The 27,918-nt window shown below is 35.8% G+C and overlaps 1 protein-coding gene across 2 annotated transcripts; it reads right to left on the bottom strand.

Moving 5' to 3' along the window:
* Positions 1-270: 270 nt before the first annotated feature.
* Positions 271-27,853, bottom strand: naa15b (N-alpha-acetyltransferase 15, NatA auxiliary subunit b). Of its 2 annotated transcripts, XM_067402382.1 has the most exons (21): positions 27,647-27,853; positions 17,422-17,506; positions 16,951-17,055; positions 15,950-16,107; positions 10,631-10,765; positions 7,955-8,108; positions 7,635-7,754; positions 7,419-7,514; positions 7,223-7,329; positions 7,065-7,137; positions 5,890-5,982; positions 5,302-5,471; positions 4,942-5,094; positions 4,730-4,858; positions 4,408-4,621; positions 3,648-3,841; positions 3,370-3,478; positions 1,581-1,679; positions 1,276-1,419; positions 1,078-1,175; positions 271-920 (listed from the first exon to the last, which is right to left on the bottom strand). In XM_067402382.1, the coding sequence occupies exons 1-21, from the start codon at positions 27,698-27,700 to the stop codon at positions 720-722; spliced, it is 2,691 nt and encodes an 896-aa protein (XP_067258483.1). In that variant the 5' UTR covers positions 27,701-27,853; the 3' UTR covers positions 271-719. The 2 variants fall into 2 exon arrangements, with proteins under 2 accessions (XP_067258483.1, XP_067258484.1); XM_067402383.1 differs by lacking the exon at positions 5,890-5,982.
* Between the last annotated feature and the right edge of the window lie 65 nt (positions 27,854-27,918).

Raw genomic sequence — 27,918 nt, 5'->3', positions numbered from 1 at the left:
TCAGACAGAGTGATAAAATGAGGTAAGCTGGAACAGAGAGCAGAGGGGGAAAAGGGCTCTTGATAATGGTTTGCTGTCATTATCAAGCAAGTTTTTTTTTTTTTTTTTTTCCATCGACACCCAAAAAAATGCAATAAGGAACATCTACACATGCTGCTTCCTCATTACGACATCACTTCCTGTCCACATCGAGCCTGCCCCCAAAACCATGTCCAACTTCAGATGATTCAGCCACCACTTGAAATCAGATCTTCTGCACAAAAAGCAATATCCTTTTTAAGCTTTTATTTTTCATATAAATTACTCTTTAAAACAGGGGAAAGACGGGTTTGAGTGCGTTTCTCTTGCTTGGTGTGTTGACTATGGGATTTGCTCTCGCCATTGCACAAAGTTTGCATTCAGACATACTGTATTTCAAAATGGGATGCATGTTTGACTAGTTTTTAGTTAGAGAGTAGTCATCAGCAAGGTTAAAAAAGTAAAATGGGCGTTTTATTCTCATCTCTCCCTCCACACCCCTCCTCTTCTTCCTCCACTCCAAAACACAGTCATTGTCTGTCAGTCCTAACTGCAATTTCTGGGGGCGTAGAAGATCGCAGGAAGTTCCTCAAAGAACCGCAGCAGTCAATGGCAACCGTCTTGGGTGTTCGACAGTGGCGGTGCCGCACCGCTTCCCATTCCACCTCCTCCTCCCTCAGTCCTTCACCCTCTTCGGCTGTTCACATATCATTGGCCAGCTCCTCAGTTTCCGTGGAGACGTCTCCGTTGACAGCAATCTTCATGTTTTCCTCGTAGCCTGGGGGCATGAAGGCCAGCGTATAGGGGTAGATCTTATGACACTCTGCCCGGTATAACTCGGCAGTTTCTTTAGCCTCTCCAAGGCTGCCATCACACAGGCTTTCCAAAACCTCTGTACAGATCTGCAAGAAAATAAAGTAGTATGGTTATAATATAGGGCTTGTTTACACCTGGCAACTCCAAAAAAGTAGTTTTACAATATTTACCAAATGTGTCCATTCTTTTTGTACATTAACCAGCTAGTAAAATCATCTCATGGTCATGTAGTCTACTATGTACCTGAATACTCCTGTTGTTCAGTGATTCATCAAGTGCTATAGCCAGTTCCACTGCCTTCTTCTGTGTTGAAGGGTCTAAGTAGAACATCATTTTGGCAGCTGTGAAGGAAGAAAATGTGAAAATGCATTATGGAAAAGTAGTATTTAAAAAAAAAAAAAAAAAAAAAAAAAAAGCATATGACGTGTTGAGCATGTGCACCTGCTACTCGGTGAGGGATGGAACTGGAGTGCTTGCTGAGGAAGGCCTGATTGAAGCTCTTAGCATTGCTTTCCCCAAACAGCCTGGAGATTTCCTGCTTGAGCACCATGCTGACCGATTCTGCTAGGTCTTTACTTTCGGACACTGTTGGCCAATCAATATGAACACATTACTGACCAAACTTTACAACAGAACCAATCACAACACATGGGGATGAATATGGTGTCAAAAGCAATACATAAGACAAAATAGTTACCAATTGATAAAACCAAACTAAGAGCAAGAGGCACTCTGGGTTCACTCACCTCCTTTAAAGAAGCGCACTAGACACTGGTGAAGCCAAGGGTGGTCCGGGTCTATTGCATTGGCCCTCTTCACCGACTGCAGCATTAACAGGAACTTTTCTGTGAGGAAATTGATGACAAAGAATGTTAAAATTATTAAACTATTAAAGTCGCAATGTAACGGAAGTAGCGGCAGAAAGTTTTCTTCCATATTGTAATGTACATCCAAGTGAAATATAATTGGAAAAAGAAAAAGAACAGGTAGTTGTTGAACGAATGGAGGCAAATCTGAAAGTGAGCGTCATATGTCACCAGAGAAGTTAAAGGATTAGTTCACTTTAAAATTAAAATTACCCCAAGATTTACTTCTTTCTGATGAACACAATCAGAATTAAAAAAAAAAAAATTTTTTTATAAGATTTATTTTTGGCATTTTTGCCTTTATTATGATAGGACAGTTACTAGACAGGAAGCAAAGTGGGAGAGAGAGAGAGGGGGACGGGATCAGGAAAGGACCATGAGCCGGGACTTGAACTCGGGTCGCCCGAAGCGTGTTGGTGTTTCATGTCGGCGTGCTGCCCATGAGGCCATCGGCGCAGACAAACACAATCAGAGTTATATTAATATCCTGATGCGTCCAAGCTTTATAATGGTAATGAACGGGGGCAATGAGTTTGAAGCTCAAGAAAGTGCATCCATCATAAACATACTCCACACAGCTCCGGGGGGTAATTAAGGGCTTCTGAAGCAATGCATTTGTGTAAGAAAAATATACATCTTTAACAAGTTATAAAGTAAAATATCGAGCATCCACCAGACCGCCTTTCGTATTCAAATTACAAAGAAAGCCTCTAGCAGTTCAAAATGCTTACATTACATCCTATGCCATCCCTATTCAACTTACAAAAAAAGCATAACTGATGTCATGTCAGTTACACTTTTTTCATAAGTTGAATATGAAAGGCGTTCTGGCGGAAGCTAGATATTTTACTTTATAACGTGTTAAATATGGATATTTTTCTTACACAAATGCATCAATTCGCTTCAGAAGCCCTTTATTAAAGGTGCTAAAGAGGATGTTTTGTTTTATACATTTTTGCAATATTACTTGAAACTGTCTTTACGAACTGATAAAAGACTATTTATTAGGTGCACTGAAAGGAAACTGTCAATCGTTTGTGTGATCACTGAATAAACGATTTGCCCTCTGGCTTGTCAGTCACTGCCACGATTGCCCAAGAGGGCCAATCCATGCACGTCTCTCACAAGGAACGTAATGGCAGTGATTGACAAGCCAGAGGGCCAATCGTTTATACCATGATCACACAAACGACTGGCTGATGTTTTTAAGGCCCTACCTCGTGCACAGATGATGTATATTGATATTATTCCGTGTGGAGTATGTTTATGATGGATGGAAGCACTTTCTTGAGTTTCAAACTCATTGTCCCTGTTCACTGCCATTATAAAGCTTGGGCACGTCAGAATATCTATTAATATAACTCAGATTGTGTTCATCAGAAAGAAGAAAGTCATATACACCTAGGTTGGTTTGAGGTTGTGTAATCTTGGGGTAATTTTCATTTTAAAGTGAACTAATCCTTTAAGTTTCAGCGATTATGATATTTTGATTAAAATTACAAGGTCGAAAGAATTGTTCACAATAAGATCAATGATGTGCATTTAGAAAATAGATAAGGTGAATTTTCATTCCGACTTAAATATTATGACTACTAAATATTGTCAGATTACTATTATTAGAATGTTCAAATGGAGATGAGAATGTGGTTCAGAAATATAAAGCATATACCTTTCCTAAAGTAGATTTCAAAGGCCAGAAGGTGCGTGTCTATTTTATTCTTCACCAGGTTTTTCAAAGGTGTCAGAAACTTTACAGCTTCATCTAATGGATTCTCCACCTGGAAAACAAAAGAACTGTTTCTGTCCAAGTACAATAACAGCTTTAAAGTTCCTTCAAATTTCCCCTTAGGTTCCAACTAATGACATGAATTGTGTTTTTCTTCTATTTGCAGGTCTCATCAGAATTCCCCACTTTCAAAAACATTTTTCTCAAAACAAAACACACACCCTGGCCAGTTTCTCTGGTATGAGTTCCTCTTTAGGGCCACCGATCTCTTCGTCATCATCCTCTTTTTTCTTCTTCTGGTTCTTTAACTGTTTCTCTTTCTCTGCATTCTTTTTTTCCTCCTCCAGCTGTGCTTTCTTCTGTGCTCTCCGTTGCTTATTCCTTAACTTTTTCAGTTCTTTGTCAGTCAGGTTCCCTGTTTGAAAAACAAGCAACATTAAGCACATTTCTTAAGAAAACAGAAAACATATTGTCCCTGTCGAGCAGAAACCCCGTAATCCAAAACTGCTTTTCAGGAAATGGGGAAACACTACTTTTTTTTTCTCCCAAAAAAAAAAACAAACAAAAAAAAAAAACACTGTTGTGAGTTGATATTGTGGCTTTATATATGGTCAGACACTTGCATGTGTCATTAAATTATTAACATTTTATCAAAATCAAGCTCAAATTTGATTTTTGGCCAGCAAATGTCTGACATAAACATTTTGTCCTTCGTTAGAATGGCTACATCTGAGGCATTAAGTGAACTGCATTCAATTTTTTACATCAAAGTTATGAGGTTTTACTGAGTTTGAGGATCCAGCAATGAGGTTTAGACACAAGCTCTTTTTAATAATTTTCATTGGTTAATTATTTGCAAAACCCACAGACAAAGGGTGACCAACAGTAATAATTCATGGAGTAAAAAAAAAAAAAAAAAAAGGCGAAATATGGAAGGTTTCCGCCTGACAATAACATGCAGGCTTAATTCAGTCATATTACCAGTTTCAGCCTGTAGCTCCTTGCTGTCATCCGTTAGCGGGTTGTCATGCAGGTTGAGGTAGATTTGGATGGCGGTCTGTGAGGCTTTGAAGTAGAATGGGTGCATGCGTAACACATCCTCCAGCTTAAGCAGGTCCACGTAGGAACGCAGTGTCATCTTCCGCATGCAGTACGTATGGAAGTCAAACTGATCATCTGTTATCTCTACAAAGTGCTGTAAGGAACAAATGTGTGACAGAGAGCCAATAAAGTGGGAAACAATCAGATGAGGTAAAATCAGCACGCAAAAACCATGATATAAATAAAGCAGAAAAAGACTGACCCTTTCAATCTCATGGCATTTTTTGAGTGCTTCTCCACATTTCTTCATAGATTTATAGGCCAGAGCACATTCAGTCTGGAACCACATACACTGCATCTCATTCAGATTCTCTACTGCAGACGCTCCCTCCTGAGACAAAAGTTACACACAAAATGTTACACACAAAATACTGCTTATGTATGTAAATGAGCATGAACGCACACTCCGCTTACCCTCGTGAATTTGGCGCACATTTCCTCAGCTTCTTTGACCAGACCTGCTTTAAGCAGGTACTTTGCGCATTTGGAGTTAATAAAACGGTCTGCTGTGTCCAGGGCCTGAGCTTCGTCCATCCAACGAGCTGCTTCCCGGATGTTCCCAGCATGCTGAGGGAGGAAAATACAAAAGAGACACAACGGAGCTAGGAAATCTGACCATCAAAATCAATGAACCCACCTAATTCTTCTCATTATTTTTTGATTAGTTGCACCTTTCAGTGAGAGAGCCAAGCCGTTGTGACTATTAGCATACTGCAGATTGAATGGAAAGCATCTGCAAAATGGTAATGGTGTGTGATGCGTTTTGTACATTACCTTGTATATCTTGGCTTTAATGAGGAAGAGCTCGATCAGAGTAGGTGTGCTCTCAATGCCAGCGTTGATGTATTCGAGTGCCATGGTGTGCTGGCCGATCTGATCATAGTGCTGAGCCAGAAAATACTGCACCCAAAGTAATGTAGTGGGCGGCTCCTCTTTGCCATCATCTACATATAACCATCAAAAGAACCAATCAGATAATACTAATCCACCATGCAGGCTCACCACAGCATTAAAAGCATCATATCATACATTTTTATCATTATTTAATTTCTCCATAATTTCCACTTGCTGGATGAGTTCAACACGTGCGGAGTGCAGTTTCTTTTCTATACTCTACAAGATGACAGAGGGCAGCACTGAGTAGTGTAATTTACAGGCCATTCGCTAGAAAGATTTTGTACGCCATTGTATGCAACGTTTAGAACAAGAACCAAAACAAAAACGATGGAGAATAATATGCTGTTGTGTTTATTGTTCTTGGAACAGCATGTTGTTTTGTATCCCTCTTTCTGCAGTCTTCTATACACAATCCATCATGACTGGGTATTGCCACCTAGTGGACTTTTTGGTTTCAATATTCACCTTGCGCATGCACTGTTGTACGCGCACCATCTGCGCAGACGCAAAAATTGGGCTGGATGCGGACACAGTGCGCATGGATGTCCACGGACCCTCCTGATGACATAAATTACGTCACGCAGGCAGTCACGGAAAGTGTACAGCCAAAGTATACTTTGGGCTTACAGGGATAGTTCACCCAAAAATGAAAAATTGCTGTTAATTTACTCGCCATCAGGCCATCCAAGATGTATGTAAGTATAAAGAAGATTTTTAGCTGCAACCGTAGTCTTTGATGTTTCATATAATGCAATAGCTACAGTCACTTTGAGTAATATATACAAAATGCACACTAGCGGTTTCCTGTAGCATAATGTATGCGTGAGAACAAACTCACACATGAGCTGACACTGTGTTTGTTAACAAAAGAGAGGAATGACGTGCATATGGTTTTGTTCATCAAAGTAGTACTTGCTTGTGTTTATCCTGGATGCCGCAACCTATATAAAAAAAAAAAAATGTAGATTTCGTACACTTCAATCTCAATCTTTTCAGATTCCCAACATTTTAGATCCTGTGCATACGTCATTATGCATCAGGAAGCTCGAACTCCAGACTGCATGAACGCTCTCAGGACCGTTTGCCGAGGTTGTGGATTACAGGTAATAATGTTGTAAATGTACATTTTCTCGCACAGACCGATCATTTCGCTTCATAAGACCTCAATGTATCGTCAGGAGCCACGGGTATTAATTTTGTGTTTACTGTATATATTTTTGACTTCCAAAGTGACTGTAGCCACTGATTTGCATTATATGAATCATCAAGGACCACGGTTTCAGCTAAAAATCTTCTTTGCTGTTCTACAGAAGAAAAAAATACACCTACATCTTGAAAGGCCTGAGGGTTAGTAAATTAACTGCAAATTTAAGTTTTTGGGTGAACTATCCCTTTAACTGTTTTTCACATAGATGTGGGTATTCATATAATAACAACTGCTTTAACACCATTTTGATATGGTATTTTTGCACTAGGGAGAAAGTTTTGTGTTCTGAAAGCTATAATAATGATTGACTTTTTTTAAAAGATCAAGCAAAATTTGATTCCACATTGATACAATCCCTATAAGTCAAATAGTATAATAAAATTAAATAAAAAAAAGGTAAATATAGGAAATAAATAAAAAAAAAAAATCATACCATCTGGGCTGAACATTCGACAGCTCCGTAACGACGTTTCAAAACCAACAACTAATTCTTCAATTATTGACACCTGCAATTAAAATAAAATGTGAAAAACCCATCTGGACGTAAACAGTAGTATGCATGTTCTGTACATGTGTAGTGTGTTTCCGCACCTTCTCTTTGTCCTGATAGAGAGATCTGAGTGTGGTGAAGACTGGAGGACAGCCTTTACTGAAGTTCATTCTTAAATATCTATCCAAACACTCTCGAAACTTGTCCCCTGAACAATACAGAAACATTTTATTTTATTCAACAAATGTAAAATTACGGTAGAAGCTGATGCATTAGACTAGAAGACGAGTTGCCTACCAGACAAGAAGCTGAGTGGTAACCTGCGAGGTACGAGACCTTTAGGGTATTTCTCCCAGGCCTCCTCATAGATCTTTAGCTTCTCTTCTGTATTCACTGAAAAACACCAGAAATGCTGTGTGTTTTTTTTTTTTTAAACTGTTACTAATGTGCATGCATATTTTTGTAAGATGAGGGATAAAAACGATGTTGGGGAATCAGTTTGCATGCGTGTACCAGGTTTGAGGGCTTTTTCCAGGCCATGGTAATAAGCCCAGTTTTCAGGATTTCTCTCCTGCAATCGTCTGTATACATCTGCCGCCTCCTCAAACCGTTCCAGATTCAACAGAAGCTCCCCTACACATCCACAACAGGAACAGAGGAATGAAACGAGAGACAACTTTCCATTGGGCACCACAAACAGGAAGTCAATCTGCTAGACAGGCAAAATGTGAACAAGAAAAACTGCATAATGGACAAAATAGAAAATGCAGAACAAAAAAAGGAAACAAAGGAAAAATGTGGAAGATGAGGAAGAAAGCAGTGCACTGATGTACCTTTGGTTTCCTCCACAGCCAGTTTATCACAGATCTGTTTCTCGTAGGTGGTGAGATGATCCAGAGCTTCTCTCAAGAGTCCTGCCTCCCTCAGGACCTGATTCTGATACAGCAGCAGTTCACTGTACTCATAATCCACTTTGTCAGGGGACGTCTGGGAAAAAATAAATAAATAAAATATCAAACTAACATTCATAAACACCATAAAAATACACATATATAGAGAAATTATCTGTTGCATGAACTAATCCCTCCAAAATAATATACAATAGCTAGGAATCATTTATTTAGCCTGCCAACTTGTAATTTCCTGTTGTGTTAGAAACCAACAAGAGGAAGTAAGCGCCTTATCTTGGAAGCCACAATAATCGTGTGCCATTGTGTTGCCTATTGACCTGGAGTGGCAGGTCGAAGTCTTCACAATACCTCATTTAACACTCCTGTTACTCTGACCCTGTTCTTACAAATCTATTCCAAGTTAATAGGGATGTGAAAAGTCCAGGTACTTTGGCACGCATGTTTATACTGCACTATTTAATTTTTCTGACAGGCAGTTTTTGAACATTCATATGTGCTTTTGAATAGATGCTCTGAGAAGAGCATTCATGTTTTGATGCAATGCAGATGTTTGCATAAATCTTTCTCCACTTTCCCATATAATAAAAAAAATGAAAAGGTCTGTCCTTAATATTAGTCAAACGAAAATATTATGGAAAAAAAGGAAGGTCTCTTTAATATTAGTCAAACAACAACATTAAGGAAAAAAGGAAGAAAAAGTCTGTATTTAATAGTCATACAACAGCATTATGAAAAAACTCAATTGTCAATTTTTGTTTTATTTACTGGCTTTGTACTTGAATTATTATTTGAAAAACTTGAGTGTCCAAGTGAAAAAATACTAGCTATTGTTAAACTATTAAAATTCTATTATGTTAATTGAAATGATATGAAATATGATATAAAATAAAATATTAGATTTACGCTTAAGTTGATAATTTAAAAAAAATTTGAATTAAAAAAATAATAATAAAAATGACAAAAGCAGAACAAACCAAAATGAAAACTGAAAATATAAAAATAAGCTAATTGAGTAATTAATATATATAGAAGCCAGTATTATTTTAGTATAGTTCTCAGTATAGTTTTTATTATTCATTTTCCTTTTTATTTCAATTAGTTTTTTTTTTTAGTATATCAAGTTAAAGGATGTACTAAATTAAATCATTATACTATTTTATATTTTATTTCAATTCATGTTTATTCTATTTAAAGTAGACATGTGCCGAGATTCTGTAATATGATATCTCGAATGCACAATATTGTTATCGTGGGCACTTCAAAATATGTGAATATTTATTATGAACTATTCCAATTTTTATAATACATTTTAGTAATACTTTCCTTATCAACAGTATAAAATGCACAACACCATACACACTCAGATGTAAACAAACCCAATGTGCATGAGAAGCACATGTCAGAACAAGTGAAGGAGAGGCAATGAATAAAAGTGCATGTTCACTTTCTGACAGCAGAGGGCGCTGATGGAAGAGCAGAAAAGCAGCGGTTCCCCCGGAAACCCCGTAAACAAAGCAGCTGCTACTGAGTAGTATTTAAAATGCTTCAAATAGTCATTCAGTTTTTGTATTCGCAATGTTGTTTATCACAGCACCAGATACTTAAATACTTAAAGACTTAATATGTTATTTATTTTCAAACTTAAATTTTTTTATATTTTAATCTGGGCTACAACATGCCCTATAATAATTGAAAATGTTCTGATTATTTGTTATTGTTAAATAACACTTTTGTTGTTGTTATTTGTTATTGTAACACTATGTCAACAGTGACATAAGGCTTCATTTGTTAATTCACGTTAATTCATTATTACCAAACTGAAAATGAAAAATAGTTATAAAACATTTATTAATCTTATTTAATGTTAATGTTTAATAACATAAAAAGTTGTAACTATTATTTAATAGACCAGAGCTAAAACAAACAATGATCAGTTGTATTTTTTAACTAACACTAACAAAAAAATAATGCCAGTACAATTTCTGTAACAAATGTAGCTATTGCTCATTCTTAATCTTAGTTAATGCATTAAAAAACATTTAAATAATGAGACCTTTTGTAAAGTGTTACCTGTTGTTCTTTGTAATTCTTTTGCAGTTTAATCTGTTTGAAACATTTTACTTTATAATTTTTAGTGTATTGTGTTATTATATTTAAACGTTCAGGGTTCTTTTTGTTATAAGAAAGAGTTCTTAAACCTGTCATACTATGACAACACTTTTTTGCAACTTATTTCACAATCGTGATAATACCGTATACGTGATAAAAGCTTCAGCAATTATCGCAACTTGAAAATTTGATATGGTCACATGACTAATTTAAAGTAACAATTGTTTTTTTTTTTGGGGGGGGGGGGGGGGAATTTTAGTTATGATAACCTTAATACAAGCGCACAATACTAAAATAACACTTGTATATACTACAAACCATTGTTTTCATTTAATTTGTCAAATAAATTATTTAGTAACACTTCACAATCCATGTTGTTTCAAATTATATTAATATATTATTAACATGAAATATAAGCATACTTGCATTTTGATTTTGTGACAACCCTACAAGATAAACACTGCATCAGCCTGTCATGTCTGTATCTACCTGTTGTGTTTTTCTAAACTCCTCAATGATTTTGGCGGCCATCTCATAGTCCTCTAAGAGGTGATACGCAATGGCGTAACCAATCCATGATGCTCGCTGAGCTGGCCGCAACTGCAGCAGCTGATACCGGGTCTCCTACAAGGAAGTCAAAACAAAGTCAGAACAAAGGTGTTAGGTTTTAAAAAAAGCTTTTTAAAAGGTTTAAGCTCTTGATGAATGCAGAGGAGAAATTGGATCTCAAAACAATACAACAAAGTACCATGTAAAACTGCAGAACACAACAGTGGAGCCATATTGCACAAAGCCCAAATCTGAACGGCTTTCATTTCAGTGGTAAAAGCAGATATCAGACTAGCCTGCGGCTATGAAACATTAAACACCCACTTTATAATACCGCAGAAGACAAAGAAACGAAGACACAAGAGAAGGGGAGAAAGAAACAAGCTCAAGAGACAGGAAATGGACATTGCTGAGTCATGGCCGCTGTATTTGGTCCAACACACACATGCATCCCTTTGTGTTTCATCTCTTTAATTAATTACTTTGAAGAGCATATTTTACATATTTAAGTGAACATAGTGAATATTCTGCAATAAATGAAATACACACTACTGTTCAAAGATTTTGGGTCATCATGATTTTTTAATGTTTCTGAAAGAAGTCTCTTATGCTCAACAAGGCTGAATTTATTGGTAACACTTAACTAATGTTAACTAATGAACCTTATTGTAAACTACATTAGATAAAAAAAAATATATAATAATGAATTGCACCTCTATAGCATTTTATTAATCATTGTTAATGCTAATTTCAACATTTACTAATACATTATTAAAATCAAAAGTTTTTTTGTAAACATTAATGCACTGTGAACTAACATGAACAAACAATGAACAACTGTATTTAATTAACTAACATTAACAAAGATTAATAAATACTGTAACAAATGTATTGCTCATGGTTGGTTTATGTTAGTTAATACATTAACTAATGTTAACAAATGAAACAGTGTAAAGCGTTACCAATTCACAACCTGAAATCTGGAAATGTTGGGACATTTTTTAAATTTGAATAAAATGAAAACTACAATACTTTCAAATCACATGAGCCAATATTTTATTCATAATAGAACTTAGATAACAAATGTTTAAACAGATATTTTACAAATTTATGCACAAAATGAGCTAATTTCAAATTTAATGCCTGCTACAGGTCTCACAAAAATAGTTGGGACGGGGGCATGTTTACCATGGTGTAGCATCTTCACTTCTTTTCAAAACGGTTTGAAGACATCTGGGCATCAAGGTTATGAGTTTCTGCAGTTTTGGTGTTAGAATTTGGTCCTATCCTTGCCTGATGTAGGTTTCCAGCTGCTGAAAAGTTTGTGATTGTCTTTGATGCAGTTTTTGTTTAATGATGCGCCAAATGTTCTCTATAGGTGAAAGATCCGGACTGCAGGCAGGCCAATTCAGCACCTGGAATCTTCTACGACAAAGACATGCTGTTGTAATTGCTGCAGTATGTGGTTTTGCATTGTCCCTCTGCAATACACAAGGCCTTTCCTGAAATAGGCATCGTCTGGAGGGGAACATATGTTGCTCTAAAACCTTTCAGCATTCATAGTGCCTTACAAAACATGCAAGCTGCCCATACCGTATGCACTTATGCACCCCCATACCATCAGAGATGCTGGCTTTTGAACTGAACGCTGAGAACACGATGAAAGGTTTCCCTTCTCTTTAGCCCGGAGGACACGGAGCCCGTGATTTCCAACAAGAATGTGAAATTTAGACTCGTCTGACCATAGAACACTTTTCCATTTTGAAACAGTCCATTTTAAATGAGCCTTGGCCTACAGGACACGACGGCGCTTCTGGACCATGTTCACATATGGCTTCCTTTTTTGCATGAGAGCTTTAGTTGGCATCTGCAGATGGTACAGCGGATTGTGTTTACCGACAGTGGTTTCTGGAAGTATTCCTGGGCGCATTTAGTAATGTCATTGACACAATCATGCAGATGGGTGATGCAGTGTCATCTGAGGGCCAGAAGACCACGGGCATCAAATAAAGGTCTTCTGCCTTGTCTCTTACGCACAGAGATTTCTTCAGTCTCTCTGAATCTTTTGATGATGTTATACACTGTAGATGATGAGATTTGCAATTTGACGTTGAAGAACATGGTTTTTAAAGTATTCTTTTTATGCACTCTTTCACAGATTTGAGTCTCTACCCATCTTTACTTCTGACAGCTTCTCTAAGACATCCCTTTTATAGCTGATGTTACAGACCTGATATCAATTAACTTAATTAGTTGCTAGATGTTCTCCCAACTGAATCTTTTCAAAATGTATTGCTTTTTCAGCCATTTGTTGCCCCTGTGCCAACTTTTTTGAGACCTGTAGCAGCCATCAAACTTGAAATGAGCTCATTTAATGGATAAAAGTGTAACATTTCTCCCTTTAAACATTTGTTGTGTTATCTATGTTCTATCATGAATAAAATATTGGCTCATGTGATTTGAAAGTCTTTTAGTTTTTATTTTATTCAAATTTAAAAAACGTCTCAACATTCGGGTTGTATTTGATAAAATAATACAGCAAAACCTAAAAAATAATATTGTGAATTATCATTACAACTTAACCCTTATGTGTTGTTGGGGATGTTTTCATCCACTATGGGGTGATTTTGAGTATTAATTTGGCCACAACTCTCTCTGTGTTTCAGCAAATGGAATGATTTTTGGTGACAAATCTTATTTTTACACATATTTTGGGAAAATGCTTTGAAAATTTTCAAAAACTCAACAGTACACTGTGGGCAAATTCACTACCCTTTCGTTATGTTCGTGGATGAAAACATCCACTAAATTAAACTGCTGTAAAAATGTATCAGATAAATATTTTTTCAAAATTTTTTTGCACAAATCTGTTAATCAACCTCAGTCCTGATCAAAACTACTAAATGTTTAAAAAAAAATCCGTGATTTTTACTCTTTAATTGCCAAATTCCTAAATGATGTCACTGACTTTGGGAAAAAAACACACAAAATGACTTATTTTCAATATAAAAAATAATTGTGGACTGGATTTTTTTTTTTTATCACAGTCTTGGACATGTCAAAGATTAGTACTAACATTGGTTTTGATGCATTGTTAGTTTTTGTGCAGCATCAGATTTTAATTTTTTCTCCCTCATTTGTTGTTCGTGGCTGTTTTTGCCGCATTGACTTCCATTATAACCACATTTTTTGATTGCAAAGCCGTGACACCATATAATCATGCATTCTTGATTGTTTGTGGTTTTCCCTGTTGGCAAGAGGTAAAATTTGTAATTTTTACTGTTGATCACCACGTGGCACCATTAACCCTTTAGATAGGCCTGTGCAAAAAAAAGCTTAGTTTCTGGCTTTTATATGGAGTTATATGGAGTAAAACAGTATATTATAGTGTGTGTGTGTGTGTGTGTCAGAGAGAGTAAGACCTTTGCACACTTACTTTGATGTGTCTGAGAAAATCAAAACATGTACCTCAGCTCTCAGAACTACATGGAGTAAACAAAAACAAAGTAAGTGTATTTATGCACCTGCTGCCTTTTGATGGTGAGAAGTACAGACGGCCTATGCGTGAAATGCTTGTCTTTTTGTGATGGTAAAGCCAGTTTAAAACCTTAAAATCCTTCAGTGATACACTTTTCCATTTTTTTTCTGTAAAAAATTTTTTGTCCTGTGCACCACTTGCATGTTCCCCTCCGGAGTGAAGAGGGGAACATGCAAGTGGTGCACAGGACAAAAAAAAGAACAGTCAGCACTTGCATCTGTTGTGGTGGACACATTTGCAAAGAGCACCAAGTGACATGCTGCAAGTCCTGCTGGAAAGACTGAACACACACACACACTCTAAATAGTTAGTTTAATTGTTTAGTTCTCCATCCATCCTCAACTCTTGCACCATTGTTCAGTTTATTTGAAGTTGTTGTTGCATTTTGGCTCGTAATAAATTGTTCATAAATCTGATCCAGAGTAGATTTTTTACAGAAAAAAAATGGAAAAGTGTATCACTGAAGGATTTTAAGGTTTTAAACTGGCTTTACCATCACAAAAAGACAAGCATTTCACGCATAGGCCGTCTGTACTTCTCACCATCAAAAGGCAGCAGGTGCATAAATACACTTACTTTGTTTTTGTTTACTCCATGTAGTTCTGAGAGCTGAGGTACATGTTTTGATTTTCTCAGACACATCAAAGTAAGTGTGCAAAGGTCTTACTCTCTCTCAGACACACACACACACACACACACTATAATATACTGTTTTACTCCATATAACTCCATATAAAAGCCAGAAACTAAGCTTTTTTTTGCACAGGCCTATCTAAAGGGTTAATGGTGCCACGTGGTGATCAACAGTAAAAATTACAAATTTTACCTCTTGCCAACAGGGAAAACCACAAACAATCAAGAATGCATGATTATATGGTGTCACGGCTTTGCAATCAAAAAATGTGGTTATAATGGAAGTCAATGGGGCAAAAACAGCCACGAACAACAAATGAGGGAGAAAAAATTAAAATCTGATGCTGCACAAAAACTAACAATGCATCAAAACCAATGTTAGTACTAATCTTTGACATGTCCAAGACTGTGATAAAAGGTAAAAAAAAATCCAGTCCACAATTATTTTTTATATTGAAAATAAGTCATTTTGTGTGTTTTTTTCCCAAAGTCAGTGACATCATTTAGGAATTTGGCAATTAAAGAGTAAAAATCACGGATTTTTTTTTAAACATTTAGTAGTTTTGATCAGGACTGAGGTTGATTACCAGATTTGTGCAAAAAAATTTTGAAAAAATATTTATCTGATACATTTTTACAGCAGTTTAATTTAGTGGATGTTTTCATCCACGAACATAACGAAAGGGTAGTGAATTTGAACAATGCACAAGGGTTAAAGTAATTCTTGACAGTAATGGCAAAGCTGAAGTGTCACATGATTCTTCAGAATGTTGATTTAATGCTAAGGAAACATTTTTTCTTATTATCCATGTTAAAAACAGTTGTGCTGCTTAATATTTTTGTGGAAATTGTGATTTTTTTTTTCTTTTGATGAATAATCTTTGATGAATAGAAAGATCAAAAGAAAAGCATTTATTCAAAATAGAAATCTCTTGTAAATGCATAAATGTCTTTATTGTCACTTTTAAACAATTTAATGCATACTTGTTGAATAAAAGTTAATTTCTTTAAAACATTATAATGACCCCAAACTTTTGAACGGTACTGTAATTAAAAAATTAAATACAAGTGCGAACACACATACTCACCCTGTAACCCTCCAGGTCTCTCATTTGGATCTGCAGCAGTGAGAGATCTCGAAGGATCTGCAAGTTGTCTTTGTCCCATTTCAGTGCATTTCTGTAGCACTTTATAGCCTCATCGTACTTCTTGTCAGACCTCTGGAGCAGACCGTACACATGCCAACCTGAAAATGTCACGTTAAGGACAAGCAAGGAAAATTATTGGCAAAGAGAATCAAGACAAGAGAGCTGATGACAGTCAGTGTGCCCAGAACCATAGCTAAAATTCACAAAATATTTTGTGTGTGGGCCCCCGGACACAATGGGTCGACTATACCAGGGACTACACAAGAGGTGTATGTTTTTATTTATATTGTGGGGGGAAAGAAGATAGAGTGATAGTAGGCAAAAAAATGTATGAACAATATGTTGCAATTTTTTTTTTTTTACTGTATATTTTCAACAAAGCCAATCCACATTACTAAAATATCAAGAAACTAATTAATATTAAGCTGACAGTGTCTTGTCTATCCACTATCAAACATTTTACATTAAATTCAAAGAAATTTAAGTACTTTTTGGTATTTTTGCTATAATTTAGGTAAAATTGTGGTAACTGTCTCTCAAACAACCAATAAAATGAAGCAATCTATTATATTCCAGAGTGATATTTTTTCTTGTAAACCATGAGCCTCTAGAATGTGAAGCATTTGACTGGCAGCGAGGAAACACTGCACTATGTGTTTGGCTCTTTAAACAGTTCATGGTGTCACTGCACATCATGGTCAGACACAGGGCAGGAATCTTGGCTGGGCTCCATCACCCCCACCGGCAGCGACAGGCTTCAAATTGAGACAAATACTGGAGTGTTAATTCTGCTGCTATGAACATGAGGAAACAAAATCATTCCAACTGCTCCAACACATGGACCATTACTATACTCAGCTCTGCATACTGGAGGTTAACAAATATAAATTTTAAATTGAAAGCTTTCAAATGTGTGTTTTGTTCACTAGCTCCAAGGATACAAACGTGGCTCTTCAGGTCATTTCGTAGACCTCTACGGACAAGTTCGTAGGCTTCTTCTTTCTTTCCCAGGCAGTTCAGGGTCAGGCCTTTCATCGCCAGTGTCTCTGCAAAGATCATAACCTTTAACCCATTAAGCCCTAGTAAACTTACATGGGATTAAAAAAGAAAACCTTTCATTCAGGAATGATTTAATGTTTAAGATGATAAAATATGATGACAAGAATTCTCAAATGCACTCTAAATCTACATAAATATGTATGTTTTATGCAATAATAATGAGCCAGAGTGATATGTGATTGTTTCAAGATTATTAATAACCCAATTAGTCATTCTGCACAGTCACTAAATGTCTTGTTTTGTCAACAGATATGGACATGTTTGAGTAAATATTGTTTAGAATATGTTAATTTAAATTAGATTTGTGTCCATATTATTCACATGAAACTGTTTAAGCCAAGTAGGATTCCTACCTCCATGTTCTGAGAACTTGGGATTAGAGAGAATCTGTTTGCAGAATTTCAGTCCATTTCTGTACTGCTTGTGTTCATAACATCTCTGATGACATAAGGAGAGAACAACAATTAATACAAACAATATAAACTAATTTAATTGTAAAGGCCAGTGTTAATAAACTACTCAAAATAATTCACCATAAAGTGCACTGGTGAAAAAGCAAGTATAAATAATTTTTTTTCAGATGATTTTCATGATCTTTATTATTAGAGATTATGATCTTTATTATCGTCCAATGTTAACTTTTTATAATCAATACTGTTTATTTGCATGTGCCCGATAAACCATATACAGAACCGACATACAGTGGGTACGGAAAGTATTCAGACCCCCTTAAATTTTTCACTCTTTGTTATATTGCAGCCATTTGCTAAAATCATTTAAGTTCTTTTTTTTTTTACTCGATGTACACACAGCACCCCATATTGACAGAAAAACACAGAAGTGTTGACATTTTTGCAGATTTCTTAAAAAAGAAAAACTGAAATATCACATGGTCCTAAGTATTCGGACCCTTTGCTGTGATATATTTAACTCAGGTGCTGTCCATTTCTTCTGATCATCCTTGAGATGGTTCTACACCTTCATTTGAGTCCAGCTGTGTTTGATTATACTGATTGTACTTGATTAGGAAAGCCACACACCTGTCTATATAAGACCTTCCAGCTCACAGTGCATGTCAGAGCAAATGAGAATCATGAGGTCAAAGGAACTGCCTGAAGAGCTCAGAGACATTAATGTGGCAAGGCACAGATCTGGCCAAGGTGACAAAAAAATTTCTGCTGCACTTAAGGTTCCTAAGAGCACTTCCTTAAATGGAAGACGTTTGGGACAACCAGAACCCTTCCTAGAGCTGGCCGTCCAGCCAAACTGAGCTATCGGGGGAGAAGAGCCTTGGTGAGAGGTAAAGAAGAACCCAAAGATCAGACTGGGCCGAAGGTTTACCTTCCAACAAGATAATGACCCTAAGCACACAGCTAAAATAACAAAGGAGTGGCTTCACAACCACTCCGTGACTGTTCTTGAATGGCCCAGCCAGAGCCCTAAATTAAACCCAATTGAACATCTCTGGAGAGGCCTAAAAATGGCTGTGCACCAACGTTTACCATCCAACCTGACAGAACTGGAGAGGATCTGCAAGGAGGAATGGCAGAGGATCCCCAAATCCAGGTGTGAAAAACTTGTTGCATCTTTCCCAAAAAGACTCATGGCTGTATTAGATCAAAAGGGTGCTTCTACTAAATACTGAGCAAAGGGTCTGAATACTTAGGACCATGTGATATTTCAGTTTTTCTTTTTTAATAAATCTGCAAAAATGTCAACAATTCTGTGTTTTTCTGTCAATATGGGGTGCTGTGTGTACATTAATGAGGAAAAAAAATGAACTTAAATGATTTTAGCAAAAGGCTGCAATATAACAACGAGTGAAAAATTTAAGGGGGTCTGAATACTTTCCGTACCCACTGTATATTATTTCTGAACTGTTTTAAAACTTTTTCTTAAACTGTAGATTAAAATATAAAAATGTTTAAATTTGAAAATAAATAGCCTTAAGTCTTTAAGTATTTGGTGCTGTGATGAACACCATTGCGAATGCAAAAATCTAAATGCTGTTTGAAACATTTAAATACTAAAAAGTAGCGCAGCTGCTTTGTTTATGAGTATTACAGGGGTAACCACTGCGTTTCTGCTGTTCTGACAGTGCCATCTGCTGTCAGAGTGTGAATATGCATTTTCTCACTGCACTGCTCATGCGTGTTGGGCTTGTTTACATCAATGCGTGCCTTTTTGATGCAGCATACAGTGGTTTTGGGCATTTTAAACAGTTTATGGGTAAAATGCATTCTAAAAATCTGAATCATTCATAAATAATTGTTCATGGTATTTTGATGTGCCCACGATAACAATATTGTGCATGTTCATCATCTTGATATATCGTATTACCGTATACTGGCACATCTACATGTAACATCTCATCTGTGCATTGGATGGCTGTTATGTTAAATAAAGTTTACTAATTAAGGAAGGCAAGTTATTTTAACTTTGAACACCATTGTTGACTCAGATGCAGTGCTTTAACAGCGGTCTTGCACAATTCTCAAAACATTTATCAGTATATAATGTTTCAGGTATTTAACAAAACGATACACAATAGAGCTGCACGATTCTGAATAAAATGAGAATCACAATTTTTTTTGATTCTCCTACAATTCTAAATCTATACCACCAAACAAAATAACATGTAATTTACTAGAGGCTCTGACAAAATATAAATTGCTGACTTTTATTGCTGGAAAATGTTTGAATGAATTATTTAAAAAATGGTTTTGAATTAATTCAATGACTCATTAATAAATACTTTTTTTTTTATTGCTGGATGAATCAGTGTTTTTGAACAAATCTTTTGAATGAACAACTCAATGACAAATAAATGTAATGGTCAGTTGTCGCCACCTAGTGGAATTAGATGTAATTGATACAACCATTATTTGACGTGCCAAGTTCGTTTCAAATAGTAGTTTGCTCTATTTATCACTATCGTAGACATCTTTATTTAAATACTAACTTAAAACTTATCTCAATACTTCTGGGATAATGTGAATATTTGTTACATAGAAATAACTAATGTGCGATTCAAAACGGCTCTCTCTGGCTCTAGATGTGGGAGAATCGCTGTCATTAATAAAGTACGATCGCGTGGGTGCTTGAATTGAGATCGCAATATTTTTGCGATTAATTGTGCAGCTCTAATACACAATAATGGAAAAATGCTTAAATATCAAGAAAAATATCGGTAAAACCAATTATCGTCGATCTCTATTTATTATATTAAATGTACTAATTTAATATTCATTTTAACTCTGGGTTCTCCTAAATAAAATTGTAAGTTCAGAGCATTGGCAGTACTATCTTCCTTTATGGTTAGATAGTGCTTTCTAAAGACAATCCATAGCTGGCTTAACCTTGTGTGAGGGTGCACTTGATCAATGCACATGCTTGCGCTGTCCCTGCAAACATCGTAAATGATGGTAATTTACTCTGAGTAGTTCTATTTGGAGCAGCTTCTGTTTCCTCTTTATTACGCAGGCCTGTTAGATCACTAACATCACCTCATTCTGTCAGCAAATCTGGAGTCTGCTCTTACCCATTCAATACAGCACTACTGAATCAATTCAGTGCATTGTTTATACAACAGCCTTTCTAAATTAAAAATAGAGTCTTTGAAAACTATTAAAAGGCCAGTCCCAGTAGATTTTAACAATATGATATTACTTAAGTAATACAAAGTTGTTAGTGGTAAGTACAATAGAACAATAAATTCAAAATGTTAAAGTACACCACCTACTCGATTTCCCCATGGAACTGCAAACAATTTAGTTTCTCTTAACAACTGAAAAGAATACTGCAAATTATAATGCATAACACATCAGAGATTGAAACAATGTTTATGCTAATAACTTTTGAACCGTAAGGGCTAGAAAAGGGAAAAAAAAAAAAAAAAAAAAAAAAAAAAAATTTCCTCTGATTCCTTGACTCAAGTCATGAAAAAAAAAAAAAAAATTTTCAAACTTCTAGACAATTTGTCAGCTTTTCATGAAATCTTCAGATCATGCAGACGCAAAAACATGGACCCGAGGGTCAGGGCTGCCAGGTTTTCACAACAAAACCTGTCCAATTGCTACTCAAAACTAGCCCAAAACTAGTCCAATCGCGTTTCAGAGGGGTTCCCCCAGTAAAAATTGCGTTCTGGGGGTAAAATCCGCGTTTTTGGCAGGGATTCCCCAGGTAAAAACTGGCTATATGTTATTTGTGGTTGCTTCAACCAGTGGACATGAAAATCAACCTGCGGCAACAGTGTTAAAGTAGCCCAATTCTACGGGAAAACCGCAGGCTTGGCAACACTGCTGAGGGTACATGCATAGTTTCGGCACAGTGCCACCTAGTGGTCAGGAGACATAAAAGGGCTATTTTTGCTTGAAACTTCTGAATGATTTGACCAAAAACCACTGACCTCTTTAGATTTGGTCAAACAATGTACAAATTTCCCATTTTTGGTGTCTGCAATATTGATTTTTGTCGTCAAATTCTGTATTGTACAAACGCATGGGTGTATCGTTACGAAACTCAGGTGTCATCAGCACCATACTTTAAAGGTACTCCAAAGGTTTCTGGGCTTTGCCATAAAAGCTTTTGATTAGTTTTGCCTTTTGTAATGAAACTGTTCTTAAAGTTTCCTTAGGTCATACCTCGATTTTGCCATGGCTGGCCAAACTTTGTCTGCCATTTGATTTTCATAAAAATAAAAACTTTTTCAAACTCCTCCTAGACCATTACTCCGATTAACATGGAAACTGAATCAGATCATCCTCAGACCATGCTGACAAAAAACATGGAATTCAAGTCAATTCTTCAAACAATTCTCGATTAACACACAAACAAATTCAGTGAACAGCACGCAATGGACGTGAGGCTATATCTCTGCAACTTGTCGTCATAAGATATGAAAAATTGGTATTTTTACTTATAACTTTTGAACAGTATATTCGCAAGACTTGATTCTTTTAGATTCGGTGCAGCTTTGTATTATAATGAAACTGGTCTTAATAGATTCCTTCGGTCATGCTGAAAACATAGATACCTATTTTAGCCAAACTTCTTGTCCATTATTTTGATTCTCTTTAAAAACCTACTTTATCAAACTCCTCCCAGACTGTTGCTCCGACTTTCATCAATATCATCTTCAGCACATGCCAGCAAAAACGTATGGATTCCGTGCTGATAGATGAAACCGTTTCCGTATACCACATCAACAAATTTGATGGCACAATACCAAACTGCATCTGAGGTAAAGGCAAATCAATTTGGTGTCTGCAACACCTATTGGTCAAAAGTAATAAGCAATGTCACATTACAAGTGATTGTTATTTTTTGGGGGGCTTTCAACAATTTTGCTTAATTTTTGTCTCCAAATGTCTTTAATCATTTTTGCAGTTGGTCTGATGCTTGCTGCCTTGATTTTTATCTCCTCATACTGCCTCTGTGGTGCTTGGCCCCTTAATTGCTGCTTGCAGCTCTATTTAGATTTTTCTTTTTCAAAAACACTGACACATTATTAATTAACAAGAACTTTTGTTTTTCTAGTATGGTTTTATCAACAATATGGTTTAATTAAAACAATTTAATTATTGTCCGTGCATAGGCTATTCCATTTTATTCATCCATGGAACATGCACTTTGATTCTTTATATGCAAGTAATTTTGTCCAATGACTTGTTTGCATTATTTAGGCATCATTTTATTTCATTGAAAATAAATAATATTTCATATTATTTATTTTCATGTAAGGCAATAGATGTTTTTTTTTGGCCAGGAGTGTAAAATTAATTTTACAAGTTAAGGAATCTTACACTGAACTAGGCTACTGTTTGATTTATGTATAAGTGCTTGGGACATGTTTTTTAATGGTGAGCCTTTTGTTTTTGTAATCAGGCCCTCAAAATTTATATTAAAATTTGGATATGGATTTAGATTTATTGGCCAATATTCGTTATCTGCTTTCAAATATAAAGAATTATTGGTTATCGGTTAATGAGCCTTGGACAAGTGCATGTTGGAAATAAAGCAGTTTAATTAACCTATTTTAGACCATGACAAAAACTTTTATAATTCTCATAACATGTGTTTCGAAATGGACTCTAATGTAATGCATTTACTGTTTTGTTTACTTTCCTGACATAATTATAAATCCTGTATAATTATTCCAGTGAAATAGTTATCTTTACTCTTTAGTGTCAACACCTATAAAAATCAAAAAATTAAGACTTCCTTGTCATCTTTAATGTCCATTTGAAAAATTTGCCTAATTGTTAATATTATTGTCGCTGTTGTAAAAATATATATATATAAAAAAAATTGTATCATAAATATATAATATATAAATATATGCTAATCGTATTATAAACAATTAAATAAAAACAGAATAAGAATAAAACAAAATAAACATTGGTTCTGCATATCGGTTATCAAACATATAAACATACAAATTATAATTATTACAATTATAAAAAAATTAATTAAAAATAAAAAAATCAATATCGGTTGGCATGATGATACACTTAGCTCACGACACAATACACAAATTTGGGTACACGAGAACTAAACCAGACTATATTTTAACACTATTTTTAAGAAATCTTTTATTTAATAGTCTTTTATTTGACTAAAAGGTTAAAACAATGTGGTAATAAAAACAGACCTAAGTGAACGATAGCCTTTAAAATTACTTAAAATACATATATAATAACAATGAGGCAATAATAATTGATTCAAATTCAAGTATTAAAAGCAAGTAATCATATGGTTTTATTGAACAACACTGTTAAAATACATAATATAATACACTATAAACAATAATCAACTTCTGTACATTACGTATTATAATAAATGCCTACAGAGGGCGCCAAGGGCCTAGTGATTGTTGTTGTTACACTTTACAGCATGATAGAATGGTCTAACAACATATAATACAAATGTCCACTTAATCTAATATTTTTTAAAATCAAGCACTTGAATTTAATTAAGAAATCATGACAGCCCTAAACTAATCATCTTGTAATGAAGGTCACTTCCGTTCCACTTTCTGAACATGAAAAAAGACACAAACTCAACTCCGACATGCTGATATCGCGAGACAGCTTTTCACATCAATCTCTAATAGTTATTGCAGTTATTCATTTTTAGCACTTCAACTTAAACTTCAGTTAAATACCAAGGCAACATTTCTAATTTGCATTTACATTTTTTATGTTTACGAACAGCTTTATTTCAATTAACACTTAAATAGATAATTTAGTTTTAACTAAAATGCCAACACAGTTTCTTATGTGGCTAATGGTACATTTCATAAGGTCCTGGTAGACTTTACTACAGAGCTTAGATATCCGTCTCTCCTATCCTGCTGTGCAGAAAGAAAAACCTGAGGGCCTAAATCTAAGTGAATAGAACATAAAATCTAGTGTGACTGCCGCTTTTTTTCTCTGGCAGTAGAAAGCAACTCTGTGGCTCCACATTCGGATGATGATTTTGAGTCCCTCAGACAGTCCTTACTGAGGGGTCAAGGTTTTGTTGGATAGCATAGCCCCATTAGCACCTGCTGGTAGATGCCATAACTAAACACTTTGACTGTAAAAAGCATCTTTTTACATTGACCATCAACACGATTTGAGTGCTTGGATCAAACAGAGAACAGAGTGCCAATCCATGAGCAAAAGTCTAAGTACTAGGGGATCTGTCCTCATACTTCACCATCATCAACATTCTCTAAATACTGTCCGTTTCCCTGGTAAGAGACTCCAAAACAAAACAAAAAAAAAAATACAACTTTAAAAAAGCAGCTGCCAGGATAAAAAAGCGCTTTTGGGGGGTGGGGGTGGTCCAAGTTCTGGACTGATTCATGTTTAAATTCTTTATTTCTAATTATTTTAGTAAATATTATTAAATATAAATTAAATTGCAGAAATGGTTATGCATTACTTACTTATTTTTGAATGAATTAGTGTGATATCATATAGGCATGGGCCATCAAAAAAAAAAAAAAAAAATTTTTTGACTGCTAAATCAGTCAGTGGATTCATGATAACAATGTGATCAATCATGTTCTGACTGAGCTTAAGAGTACACATATAGTATTTGACAAGATGTAGGCCCAGTTTCACAGACAGGGCTTAGCCTAAGCCAGGATTAGGCATTAGTTCAATTAGGGCATTTAAGTAACTTTTATAAACTTGTCTTGGAAAAAAACATTACTGATGTGCATCTTGAGACAAAACAATTGCACTGACATATTTTTAGATATCTCAGAGCAAGTTTCTTTCAGTTGAAACGGTTCAAACATGCATTTAAGTCTAGGACTACCTTAAGCCTTGTTTGTGAAACAGGGGGATAAGATTTTAAAAAACTACAACTTCTGTATAAATAAAAGTTCTGTAAAAAATAATACATAAAATGAAAAAAAAAAAAAAGATCAACAGAGAGGTAACCAAGTTGTTGTAGACCTGCCTTGTTATGATTACAGTTTAACATCTTCATAAAATAGACTGTGCATATTACAGCTTATACCTAGGCTAAGCCAAAACACAACACTAGAATCTTCACTAATGCATGAAGGGAAAAAAAGCTGAAATTAAAGATGCAATATGTAATATTTTTTGTCTGCTAGAGGCCTATTCATAACAAAGGCTTAGCTTGATGATGCCAAGTTTGAGTGCAGAATCTTGGGACGTGGTCTTCACCACACAGCCGGTGAAAAACAATTGAGATAGGACTCGGGAAGAAATCATGTTCATGGATGCGATTATTAACGTTACTGTAGTATGAAGCAGTGCAGGACCGAGTGTTGTGGGAGCTGAACGAGGCCGCTGGAGCGATTGCGCAACACACGCCTCGCGAGCAGCAGAACTTTTATTATGACAGTCGCCGGCGCTGCATCCTTTCCAGTCATGAGTATGACGTAACGCAGCTCTGTTTATCATATTAGATACATTTGAGTGTGTTGAAAATTATGTTATAACGTTACTCTGTGCGTTCACTCGGCAGGTGCTGTGAGAGACACTTTTACACACTGCAGTAAGGTAGAAATTTTTAGATTTTAGAATATCATTAAATGCTGTTACTAAAAATAAAGCTGCATCTGATTATGCTATGTTAGCTACTTCACAAAATGGTGTTTTTCTCTGAGGCATGGTAAAGCACGGTACTCGCAAAAAATCTAGAAAATTTGATTTAAACAATAAGACTAAACATGTTGAGCTATAAAAAACAATAATTAGTTTTCTATCTATAAATATATCAAAACAGTTGTTCCCTTGTCTATTAAAACATGTAATATATTATAGCGTCTTTGGTGTTTCCATGGTTTCTACAAAATAAAACCGGAAACCGAGGGTAACGCGGGTATGACGCAATTGACAGGCGACTCCTCACACGTCCAGGAGCCTTGGTTAAAATTGCAATTTTCTCACAATTTACAAATAGTTGGAAACATATACATTTCCGATATTGTAAGTACTGAAGTGAACAAAATATATAACACTGGTCTAGTGGTTTTTAGATATTTTACTGCAAAATTCTTACATATTGCATCTTGCATATCAGTTTCACAAAAATAGCAGTTGAATGTCAAGAGATTTGCATAAAAGTGAACACAATAGGGTTGCAGATATATGCATGCTGTATGAAGGTTTTTTTTTTTTTTTTTTACACTTTTAAATGGTGGAATGACATTATGTAAGCACACAGTTTTAATTGAGGTTATGCATGCATATAAGCCCATCATGCTATCGATTTCAATTCTCAAGCTGTCTACCATCTCAAAGTCTACTTCTGCCCATCTCAAATTAATGCCCACATCCAACCATAATAAATTTAAAGGTCTGCACTGGAAAAAAAAGCTTGCAAAGCCGTTCAAAGGAGTTTAAATAAAATAGCCAAAATGCAGGCCTGGCTGCTAAAATCTAATTAAAATCAAAGTTTATTCCAATATATATCAGTAGAGTGAAAATAATGTACACTATTACAGTGAATTACGTTACACGAGACGTCAAGTGTTTGCAGCTCTGAAGTTGAGCATCACTTAACTTTCAGGTTTTCCTTCAATGGCAAAATAACGGAAACACTGCAAACATGTTGAGATCTTCATATCTTCCCCAAACAACTCTGCAAAGCTCGCTAAATCAAAAACAATTGTCCAAGAAATATCTTGAGGATCTTTAAAAGTGGTTTGCAGGTTGAACAGGCCATGAAACTGACTTCAGCCACTGACATGCAATATTCAGCCTCACAGCAAAGCACTTCACTGTATAAACGTCGGCATATTGCCGTTTAAAATCAAATAAATAAAGGCTACACTACCCGTACGCTTATATTCAACCAATGACAGCCTCTTTCCATCAGCATTGTGTCTGTATGATAAGCTACATTAGCACACTGACAGCTAGCAGCTAACAGGCTAAAAGCTAACCTCCATTTGACAGAAAGAGACTCCTGATAATTCAGTTTTGCACGTAGAAAAATAGTGCTGGATCTGCCCGAGCATTAACTTTAGCTCTGAATCAAACTCATGACGGCTGCCCACAGGCTTTATTTGTAAGACGGATGTTTTTGTGCTGGAGCATTAGCACTCACCAGGATCCTCTTGAACAGAGCGTTTTCTTTGGGAGGCAGAGTGACTGTCGGCATCCTTTACACTCTCTATATCAGCACATGTGAAAATGAGTGCAGGTGTGTGAGGCAGCGTCTTTCCCGTGTTTTACCCCCTTGTTCTCTGAGTCTTCGCTCGGCTCGATTTAGTGCCCGTGTCAGACTTACTAACCCAGCCCTCACGTGGTGACAGAAAAGCCCCCTTTGAGCCCAAAATGGCCGATGCGGCGCTTCTCCTCCGGGTCAAGCTGTTTGAC

The sequence above is a fragment of the Chanodichthys erythropterus genome, chromosome 12 (genome assembly GCF_024489055.1).
Source record: "Chanodichthys erythropterus isolate Z2021 chromosome 12, ASM2448905v1, whole genome shotgun sequence".
NCBI lineage: Eukaryota > Metazoa > Chordata > Actinopteri > Cypriniformes > Xenocyprididae > Chanodichthys > Chanodichthys erythropterus.
Note: the sequence above shows the minus strand (reverse complement) of the source record. Positions and strands in the feature narration are given on the sequence as shown.